Source organism: Bufo bufo, chromosome 1 (genome assembly GCF_905171765.1).
Source record: "Bufo bufo chromosome 1, aBufBuf1.1, whole genome shotgun sequence".
In the NCBI taxonomy this organism is placed as follows: Eukaryota; Metazoa; Chordata; class Amphibia; order Anura; family Bufonidae; genus Bufo; species Bufo bufo.
Window position 1 is genome coordinate 623,385,899 of NC_053389.1, and position 12,046 is coordinate 623,397,944.

Here is a 12,046-nt window from a genome sequence, read left to right on the forward strand (position 1 = left end):
CCACTACCACTCTCATCCTCTGCACCGGCTCCTCCTGGTCTCACTGCACACCACATTTTCCTAGTGCTGCAAGATCTTCTCAGACTTCTCTTTTACCAAACACTTTCTTTAGTAACAGCACCATGCTTGAGGCCACGCTTTTAGTTTTCCTCAGTACAGGAGACTTATGCCTCTCATGTGATCTCAGACTGCTTGTTGGCCACTTTAAAAAGCTATGGTACTATAGTGGCATCTAGTGGCAGAATTTATATTCCAAAAAATTATGGGAAAAACATTTCTGACCTGCAGTCGGTCAAGGGACGGGGCTTAGACATCATATTTTGTCTCTTACTGCAAATATAACACTGAGGAGGCTCCTACCGCAGCCAGACACAGCATAGTAGAGAGAAAAAGGGGGGAAATGGTTGATGTCCTGGGGCACAGGAATGTGTGAAAAATTGAGACCCAAAGCATAATTTAAATTAACATATTTTAATGATAATACAATGGTTAAAATATCTTTGTATAAAACCATAACTGGAAATATGCAAATGAGGCTTATGACTTTTACCAACCATATCTCTCTCACTGTTACAAGACTTTATACAGTATCTTCTTAACAGCAGACAGACAAAAATGGAGTAGCAGCTTTTACAACCTAGTGTATTATTCTATTAATATTTTACATAAAAGTAATAGCATTTTTTATTACTCCATATGTAGAAAATATATAAGTTGTATTCCAACATTGTATTTTCTGTTTGATCTGCTGGTACAAAAGGATATACAGTAGATACATCCTTTGCCTTATCTAACATTTCTTTTCATCAGCATTTATCTCTAAAGTACTGAAATGCTTAGAACAGTTTGCCATTTATAAACCGTTAATATGGTTGGTGTTACATACTTGGGGCACAAAATCTGATGTGGACAGAAACACCCATTTAATATTTTAGAAAAGTCATAGCCTCAGTTTCTGTCGTCATAGTATGCCGCCCAGTGTAATTGCATTACACCATACAGACAGGTCCACTTTTCTGTCAAACCATACAGCTCAAATAATACCTTGTGGCTAATGTTTCTTTCTACCTCACCTAGGTACAAATCTCATGCAGATCAGACTTTTCACAGTAGGCACGCCTACAAGCTTCAAGGCTCTGACCCACACTGAGGCCTCTATTTATTCCCCAGTAACGATTGCAGTGATTACACATGGGAACACCTCAGGCTAGGGGGAATAGCTGTACTGGAATGGGCTGGAATGGAAGACTCTCTACCACTACCAAAAAAAATCCAGCCCATAAATAAAGTCTAAATAAACAGTGCCAGCAAACTATACTTTTCTGAAATCATACAGCTTTTAGGATTCCTTTTATCTGACCCATCTGCGCAATATCGGCAACATATAAATACAGTGGGATGCTAAAGTTTGGGCAACCTTGTTATTCGTCATGATTTTCCTGTATAAATCGTTGGTTGTTCCGATAAAAAAATGTCAGTTAAAAATATCATATAGGAGACACACACAGTGATATTTGAGAAGTTAAATGAAGTTTATTGGATTTACAGAAAGTGTGCTATAATTGTTTAAACAAAATTAGGCAGGTGCATAAATTTGGGCACTGTTGTCATTTTATTGATTCCAAACCCTTTAGAACTAATTATTGGAACTCAAATTGGCTTGTTAAGCTCAGTGAACCCTGACCTACATACACAGGTGAATCCAATTATGAGAAAGAGTATTTAAGGGGGTCAATTGTAAGTGATCCGTGGGTAGCACAGTTAAGGGGTGGGGGGTCTGTGGATGGCACTGTTATGGGCTGGGGGGTCTGTGGATGGCACTGTTATGGGCTGGGGGGTCTGTGGATGGCACATATATAACAGTGCCATCCACAGATCCCCCCTGTAACAGTGCCATCCACAGATCCCCCCTGTAACAGTGCCATCCACAGATCTCCCCTGTAACATTGCCATCCACAGATCTCCCCTGTAACAGTGTCCGTCATCCACAGATCCCCCCATAACAGTGTCCGTCATCCACAGATCCCCCCATAACAGTGTCCGTCATCCAGAGATCCCCCCATAACAGTGTCCGTCATCCACAGATCCCCCCATAAGTGTCCTTCACAGATCCCCAGTAATAGTGCCATCCACAGACCACCATTAGTTCCAAACCCACCAAAAGCACACCTTTTGGTTAAAAATATTTTTTTTCTTATTTTCCTCCCCAAAAACCTAGGTGCGTCTTATGGGCGGGTGCGTCTTATAGGGCGCAAAATACGGTAATTAACACTGAAGCGGACAGTATACTGCTACAGAGGGATCTGGATAGATTGCAGGCTTGGGCAGATAAGTGGCAGATGAGGTTTAACACTGACAAATGTAAAGTTATGCACATGGGAAGGAATAATGCAAGTCACCCGTACATACTAAATGGTAAAACACTCGGTAACACTGACATGGAAAAGGATCTAGGAATTTTAATAAACAGCAAACTAAGCTGCAAAAAACAGTGTCAGGCAGCTGCTGCCAAGGCCAATAAGATAATGGGTTGCATCAAAAGGGGCATAGATGCCCGTGATGAGAACATATTCCTACTACTTTACAAATCATTAGTCAGACCACACATGGAGTACTGTGTACAGTTCTGGGCTCCAGTGAACAAGGCAGACATAGCAGAGCTGGAGAGGGTCCAGAGGAGGGCAACTAAAGTAATAACTGGAATGGGGCAACTACAGTACCCTGAAAGATTATCAAAATTAGGGTTATTCACGTTAGAAAAAAGACGACTGAGGGGAGATCTAATTACTATGTATAAATATATCAGGGGTCAGTACAGAGATCTATCCCATCATCTATTTATCCCCAGGACTGTGACTGTGACGAGGGGGACATCCTCTGCGTCTGGAGGAAAGAAGGTTTGTACACAAACATAGAAAAGGATTCTTTACGGTAAGAGCAGTGAGACTATGGAACTATCTGCCTGAGGAGGTGGTGATGGTGAGTACAATAAAGGAATTCAAGAGGGGCCTGGATGTATTTCTGGAGTGTAATAATATTACAGGATATAGCTACTAGAGAGGGGTCGTTGATCCAGGGAGTTATTCTGATTGCCTGATTGGAGTCGGGAAGGAATTTTTTATTCCCCTAAAGTGAGGAAAATTGGCTTCTACCTCACATTTTTTTTTTGCTTTCCTCTGGATCAACTTGCAGGATAATAGGCCGAACTGGATGGACAAATGTCTTTTTTCGGCCTTATGTACTATGTTACTATGTTACCTCTCAAATATCACTGTGTGTGTCTCCTATATGATATATTTAACTGACATTTTTTATCGTAACAACCAACGATTTATACAGGAAAATCATGACGATTAACAAGGTTGCCCAAACTTTCGCATCCCACTGTAGTACTCCAGTACTTTACCAAAGATATTGCTACAATATTTATTAATGATCTTGTAGAAGGCTTGCACAGTAAAATATCAGTTTTTGTTGACGATACTAAACTGTACAAAGTAACACAAAAGAGGACAGTAGACCGCTACAGATGGATCTGGATAGACTGGAGACTTGGGCACAGAAGTGGCAGATGAGATTTAACACTGACAAATGTAAGGTTAGACATGGGAAGGAAAAATACATGTCACCAGTACATACTAAATGGTAAAACAGGGTAACACTGACATGAAAAAGGACTTTTAGATGCCAGTAAACTTAACTGTAGAAACCAGTGTCAGGCAGCTGGTGCCTAGGCCAATAAGATTATTAGGTGCATCAAAAAGGGGCATAGATGCATGTAACATAGTCCTGGCACTTTACAAATCACCAGTCAGACCACATATGTAGCATTGTGTACAATTCTGGGCTCCTGTGCATAAGAAAGACAGCCGAGTTGGAGAGGGTTCAGAGGAGGGCAACAAAAGTAATAACTGAAATGGGTGGACTACAGTACCCTGAAAGATTATCAACATTAGGATTATTCACTTTAGAAAAAAGACGACCGAGGAGAGATCTAATAACCATGTATAAATATATCAGGGGGCAGTACAAAAGAACTCTCCCATGATCTACCATATTTATATCCACTCAGGACTGTGGCTGTGATAAGGGGACATCCTCAACATCTGGAAGGAAGAAGGTTTCTCAACATAGAAGGGGGTTCTTTACTGTAAGAGCAGTGCGACTATAGAACTCTCTGCCTGAAGAGGCGGTGATGGGGAATTCACTAAAAGAGTTCAAGAGGGGCCTGGATGTATTTCTTAAGAACACTAATATTACAGTTACTAGAATTTTGGAGAATGGTCATTGATCCAAATAGTTATTCTAATTGCCTGAATATCCACCCCCCCCCCCCCCCCCCCACCTGCCTAAAATTAGGAAAATTGGCTTTTATCTCTGGTGTGATGGATGGATGTGTTTCTTAAGAATACTAATATTACAGTTACTAGAATTTTGGAGAATGGTCATTGATCCAAATAGTTATTCTAATTGCCTGAATATTTTTTCCCCCCTAAAATTAGGAAAATTGGCTTTTATCTTTTTTTTTTGCCTTCCTCTGGATCAACTTTTCAGGATAATAGGCTGGTGTGATGGATGGATGTGTTTCTTCAGCCTTACAGATTTTGTTATCATGTTAGTGCTCATGATTTCTTTCAAGGTATGATCTTGAAGTGTCCTCCCAGATCTTCTCAATGACCTCTTTTCCCTTATTGTGCAGAGTCTTCAGATGTTTCCATCCAGTTTTTGCAGTGATCATAAGATATTCTTCATTTTCTGGGCAAAGTAGGGCACTGTATCTTGCCATTACTAGAGACTGGGCAAACCTACAGCACACTAGGGTGAACAGAGCCTCCTTTTCTTCTTTTGTCAGGGGAACCACACTCTCATAACCCGCTATAACGTATCCACCTACAGGAAGAGGGTCACTACTTTCTATCATCATGTACATTATTGTAATTGCGACTTCAAAAATGTAACACCCATAACTCATGTCACCAAAATCCAGAATTCCTGAGACTCTGTACTGGTTCCTGCCATTTCCATTGGATATGTTGATCTTTTCCACTAGTAAATTGTGGTCATTCAAATCTCCATGATTTACACCTAAAAAGAGGGAGAAGAAACATTATGGCTGACTGAAAATCTAATGTTAATGTACCATCATTACCACCATTTTCCATCATCCCAATCCCATAATACAATTACTACAGTACAATATAAATATATACATTTAAAATAAAGGAAACGGAATGATTGCAATCACTATACAACCATAAGCATATAACTGTATCGTCATAAATGTATCAGCTTACTGAATGGCAATGCTTTCTACACTTGAAAATAAAAACAGTTATAATATTGGTAGAATGTAACGTCAAATTAAAAATTTCTGATAATCTGGTCTGCACAACTAAGCAGTGAACATCACCTATTGATCTGACTATATAAGACCACATAGCCTTTGTTAAAACTTTTGTTCATGGTTCTGTACATAATAATACTAAATAACCTAATAATTAAATTAGGCTACTTTCACACTAGCGTTTTTGCTGGATCCGGCAGGGTTCAGCAAAAATGCTTCTGTTACTGATAATACAACAGTCTGCATCCATTATGAACAGATCCGGTTGTATTATCTTTAACATAGCAAAGACGGATCCATCATAAACTCCATTGAAAGTCAATAGGGGACGGATTTGTTTTCTATTGTGTCAGATTGTGTCAGAGTTAAACAGCTCCGTTCCCGCTGACTTGCATTGTTGGTCATGACGGATCCGTCTTGCTCCGCATCCCAGGACGGAATGCTCTCCTGTATGAGAATGGTACGGAATGCATTTTGGAGCACTACATTCTGTTCTGTTCAGTTACGTTTTGTCCCCATTGACAATGAATGGGGACAAAACGGAAGCGTTTTTTTTCCGGTATTGAGGCCCTATGACGAATCTCAATACCGGAAAATATTAATGCTAGCGTGAATGTAACCTTAGCCAGAGCAACTTTTCACTTCTTCCAACTGCACATAAACCATTACCTCCTCCCTATTACTTTACTATCTGTATCTGCATATTTAGTTTTCCAGAACATGGCTTTAAAGGGTAACTGTCATATATTTTTTTATTTGCTAGTTTATTAGAGCTAGGCATGTATACCTGACTTAGTTTGTCAATGATTGGCAAAAGATCTGTAATTATCTTATAATAACAGCTTTCATTAATGTTCTCTGTCCCTTTCCACTGCTCCCTTAAAAGACAGTTGCTATGGCTTGTCTGTCTCTGGTTAAGAAAACAGGAAGACGGAGGGGCGGTACTTCACACTGCATGCTTGCATTAGGCTTCAGAATGAGGAGGCGTGTCTCTCAGTAATCCAATCTGATTGGCTGGCAGAGAGAGGGCTGGCTACAGCAAGTGTATGGGAAGTGAGGGAAAGCAGTTTTGGCCTCAGAGAACTGGCAGAGGAGCCATCTTGAGAAGGTCCTCATATTGTAAACATTTAAACAGCTGTAACTAATGGAAAAACTCAAGGAAAACAGTAGTATGTGAAGAAACTAAAGATTGCTTTATGCATAATGCTGCTGCAGCAGTAACATATGCTAAAATAGATTTTTCGATAAAAACATGACCGTTACCCTTTAAGATCACCAAGTGCATCCAGGTGGTCAGCACAAGAATGGATATTCTATGGTGAAATATCACCCTGCACTCCAGAATTTTGGCAGTAGTAAAATATGCTTTGCAACTTTTTGCAGTCAATTGCACAAAAAATTGTGACTTTTCTGCAAATGCAACGTGTCCCTGGAGTAGCATTTCTAGAACAAGGCCCTAATTTATGAAGACCAGCATGTGTTATACCTTGACAGGTCCTGCAACTCAAGAAGAGGCAATTAATTTATGATAAGATGCAGGCTTTGTAAAAAATTCAATGCCCCCTCCGGGAGTCCATGTGCTAGGCTGAAATCTACTTCAGCTCATAGCTGGCACAGGTTTCAGTCTTCACTGCCCGTTTATGATGTAAATATGATAATTGTGGCCCCACCCACGCACCCCGTTATGTCCTCTTTTTTGGAAACTGGCAAGGGCTGCATAAAAACACTAGTTGCGACTAGATCTTGTTACAACGGCATTTTAAAAAGTCATAAAACCAGGTTTTGCTACTTTTTAATGCAAAAACTACAGTGTAGGGAGATGGTAAATTGCCTAGCAAGTGTTAGGTGTAAAGATACATCTAATTTATCAAACAGCGTGCAACATTTGATAAATTTGATGCAAATTACGCCAATACAGACTCAAAAAAAAAAGATTAGTGTAACGGTATCAACCGTTGGCAACGTTCTTGTCCCCTAGTCAGAGTGGCACTGTAGAGTTGCTCCAGAGACTTCCAAGCCGAGTTGTGATTCCCAGTAGCTGTGCAACTCTTGCAAGAGCTAGTAGTAATATAGCTGTTCCCTACAACACGAGACGAGGTTGCGAGTTGAGTGTAAGAAGATTCACCTTTATTGGTGCCACACTTGGCCTTATATACAAGTCCCCATGCAAGGGGACCTCCCCTCTGGACCTGATGGAGAACTGGGTGACAAACACACAGACCAATGGAAATAACCACACAATCCGGGACACTCCCACACAATGCCTCCCCTCTGCCTGGAAGATAATTAGAAGATGCCTCCCCTCTGCCTGGAAGATAATTAGGTCAGATACTGTATGTAACCCAATCATCTCAACAGACAAACAGAGGGCTTCTGTTACAATTAGCCCCATACAATGCTGCATTTTCAGCATGATTTCCATGCAGAAACCTGCACCAAGAATATAGAGATTACAGGGGAAGATTCTGGGGAGATTTCATACAGATTTCAGTGTGGAATATGTGCAAAGTCCATGTAGAACTCTCATTGTTGCCCTGATCCATTTCCACCTCTATTACTGTAACTCACTATTCATTGGTCCCCCCCCCCCCCCCCCCTCACCAGACTTTACCCTTTTCAATCTATCCTCAATGCAGCAGCCAGGGTCACCTATCTGTCTAACTGCTACTCTGATACCTTCTCGTTGTGCCAGTCACTGATCTGGTTGTCCATACAGTATAGAATCCAATTTAAACTGCTTGTTTTCACCAACAAAGCTCTCCACAGTGCTGCACCCCCTACAGTCAGGTCCATAAATATTGGGACACCGACGCAATTGTAACATTTTTGGCTTTATACACCACCACAATGGATTTGAAATGAAACAAACAGGATGTGCTTTAACTGCAGACTGTCAGCTTTAATTTGAGGGTATTTACATCCAAATCAGGTGAACGGTGTAGGAATTACAACAGTTTGCATATGTGCCTCCCACTTGTTAAGGAACTAAAAGTAATGGGACAATTGGCTTCTCAGCTTTTCCATGGCCAGGTGTGTGTTATTCCCTGATTATCCCAATTACAATGAGCAGATAAAAGAACCATAGTTAATTTCAAGTGTGCTATTTGCATTTGAAATTTGTTGCTGTCAACTCTCAAGATGAGATCCAAAGAGCTGTCATTATCAATGAAGCAAGCCATCATTAGGCTGAAAAAACACAACAAACCCATCAGAGAGATAGCAAAAACATTAGGCGTAGCCAAAACAACTGTTTGGAACATTCTTAGAAAGAAGGAGCGCACCGGTGAGCTCAGCAACACTAAAAGACCCGGAAGACCAGGGAAAACAACTGTGGTGGATGACCAAAGAATTCTTTCCCTGGTGAAGAAAACACCCTTCACAACAGTTGGCCAGATCAAGAACACTCTCCAGGAGGTAGGTGTATGTGTGTCAAAGTCAACAATCAAGAGAAGACTTCACCAGAGTGAATACAGAGGGTTCACCACAAGATGTAAACCATTGGTGAGCCTCAAAAACAGGAAGGCCAGATTAGAGTTTGCCAAACGACATCTAAAAAAGCCTTCACAGTTCTGGAACAACATCCTATGGACAGATGAGACCAAGATCAACTTGTACCAGAGTGATGGGAAGAGAAGAGTATGGAGAAGGAAAGGAACTGCTCATGATCCTAAGCATACCACCTCATCAGTGAAGCATGGTGGTGGTAGTGTCATGGCGTGGGCATGTATGGCTGCCAATGGAACTGGTTCTCTTGCATTTATTGATGATGTGACTGCTGACAAAAGCATCAGGATGAATTCTGAAGTGTTTCGGGCAATATTATCTGCTCATATTCAGCCAAATGCTTCAGAACTCATTGGACGGTGCTTCACAGTGCAGATGGACAATGAGCCAAAGCATACTGCAAAAGCAACGAAAGAGTTTTTTAAGGGAAAGAAGTGGAATGTTATGCAATGGCCAAGTCAATCACCTGATCTGAATCCGATTGAGCATGTATTTCACTTGCTGAAGACAAAACTGAAGGGAAAATGCCCCAAGAACAAGCAGGAACTTAAGACAGTTGCAGTAGAGGCCTGGCAGAGCATCACCAGGGATGAAACCCAGCGTCTGGTGATGTCTATGCATTCCAGACTTCAGGCTATAATTGACTGCAAAGGATTTGCAACCAAGTATTAAAAAGTGAACGTTTGATTTATGATTATTATTCTGTCCCATTACTTTTGGTCCCTTAACAAGTGGGAGGCACGTATGCAAACTGTTGTAATTCCTACACCGTTCACCTGATTTGGATGTAAATACCCTCAAATTAAAGCTGACAGTCTGCAGTTAAAGCACATCTTGTTCGTTTCATTTCAAATCCATTGTGGTGGTGTATAGAGCCAAAAATGTTAGAATTGTGTCGATGTCCCAATATTTATGGACCTGACTGTACATCTCCTCCCTCATCTCTGTCTACCACCCTACCCGTGCTGTACGCTCTGGAAAAGATATACGACTGAGATCCAACATAATCCGAACCCCTTACTCCCAGCTACAAGACTTCTCCAGAGCTTCACCAGTTCTCTGGAATGCTCTACCCCAAGCAATTAGATTAAATCACAATATACACAATTTTAGACGCTCCCTAAAAACACATCTTTATGTGGTTGACCTATCACATCCCCTGATCTAACTCCTCTCTCTATACAGTTATAGCCCATTTATCATGATTTTCTGAACCTCCACCAAACTCTCCACTGCACCCAGAAGCAGTTCATATTCTAAAAGGTTATGGGCCCAGGACATGCTACAGCAGCCCTGTATATAACACAGATTACCTCTGGATAAAACCAGATACAGTGAGCTAAAGCAATTGAGTGCAGGAGACATCAACAGAAAGGCAAACAGCAGAAATGGCTGCCACCATCCCCTCAGCAAAGTTTTCCATCGCAAATCTGACAAATCAGAACTACCAATCCTGGAAATTTAAGATGAAAATGCTGTTTATAAGTTATAAGAGAAGGTACGTGGAAATGTATAAATGAACCCAGACCTGTACAGCCCACAGAGGAGTGGTTAGACAGAGATCAGAAAGCCCAGACCACAATCTCCCTGTGCATAGACGATGATCAAATCATACATATATGTAACTGTCAGACTGCTAAAGACATGTGGGAAGGATTACAAAAAGTGCATGAAAGAGTTAATCTCAGCAATAAACTGTATTTAATCAGAAAGCTGTATCAGACTAAGCTACAGAAACACCAGGACATGCAGGACTATATAAGACAGACCTTAGAAATGGTGGAGAGACTGAGAGGAATTGGAGAAGATATAATAGACTTCCATGTTGCAGCGTTATTGTTAAGTGGACTTCCTGAAAGTTATGAGACACTTGTCACAGCACTGGATGCACGTCCAGATGATGAACTGACACTGGAATATGTTAAAGGCAAGCTTGTGGATGAATACAAGCGCAAAACAGAAAGCAGAAGTAATCCAAGTGTGTTCAGAGACTGCTTTAAAGATGAAATACAAAAATAAAAGCAGTAATATACAGCTAGAAAAGCGGGAATGCTTTGTGTGCAAAAAGTCAGGACACCTAAAGGAAGATTGTAGAATCTGGAAAGCTAGAATGCAAAAACAAAGTGGATGGCAACAAGCTAAGAATGTCATAGAAACAAAGGAGTATGCATTCGGATCCAAAAATGGTGTCACCTCTGTGCAAGTGTGGTGTGTGGACTCAGGTGCTACAAGCCACATGACAAATGACCGACATTTCTTCACTCAGCTTGATGAAAGCAGAACAGAAAGGATAACTACAGCTAATGGACAACTCATGAAATCAGTGGGAATAGGAGATGGTTTTCTATACTGTCCTATCTCTCCAGATATCACTAGAAAGATCCATATGAGGAATGTTCTGTATGTGCCAGATCTTGACAGCAACCTTTTGTCAGTAAAGAAACTCACTAACCAAGGCAATGTAGTCACATTTCAGGGTGACAGTTGTATCATCACAAAAGGGGATTGCTTGCTTGCAAAGGCTAAAATCAGAGATGAACTATATCAGCTGAACTGCAGTGAAATGGTTAAAACAGCCAAAGAGGATAAACATTCAAACTGCATCCACACTTGGCACAGACGATTCGGGCACAGAAATTCTAATACAATAAAGAAAATAGTTGAGAATAACTATGCAAGTGGTATTAAGAATAATCCATGTGATCAAACAATGATCTGCACCAGCTGTATTAAAGGAAAAATGACTAGGACACCTTTTCCCAAGCAGACCAGCAGCAAAACTCAAAAACCTCTGGACTTAATACATTCAGATCTTTGTGGTCCAATGAAAACTATAACTCCAGGAAAGAAAAAGTATTTCCTGACCTTTATTGATGATTACTCCAGATATACCACAGTATTTCTACTTCACAATAAGGATGAAGTGCCAGAGAAATTAGAAGAGTATCTCGCCCAAGTACAGTTGTGTTCAAAATTATTCAACCCCCACTGAAATTGAGGGTTTTGGCCAGTTTGACATTGATTTTGATCATTTCAGTCATCTTGTTTACAATTAAATCAAAGAGGCACTTGTAAGTCAGACAAATATAACATAACATTTATAATGAAATAACCACAAATGTATTTTCTGTGCTCACATCATTATCAGTTTTATTCAACCTCCAAGTGACATTCAATCTTAGTACTTAGTACAACATC

The 12,046-nt window shown here is 40.6% G+C and overlaps 1 protein-coding gene across 2 annotated transcripts in view; it reads right to left on the reverse strand.

Annotated features, from left to right (window-relative positions):
* Positions 1–4,382: 4,382 nt before the first annotated feature.
* The window catches only part of HYKK (hydroxylysine kinase), a 113,143-nt gene continuing 105,479 nt past the window's right edge, over positions 4,383–12,046 (reverse strand). For both annotated transcript variants that reach the window (XM_040413802.1, XM_040413801.1), the window contains exon 5: positions 4,383–5,085. In XM_040413802.1, the coding sequence (XP_040269736.1) occupies positions 4,616–5,085 (470 nt within the window). In that variant the 3' untranslated portion in view covers positions 4,383–4,615. The remainder of the gene's footprint in view (positions 5,086–12,046) is intronic.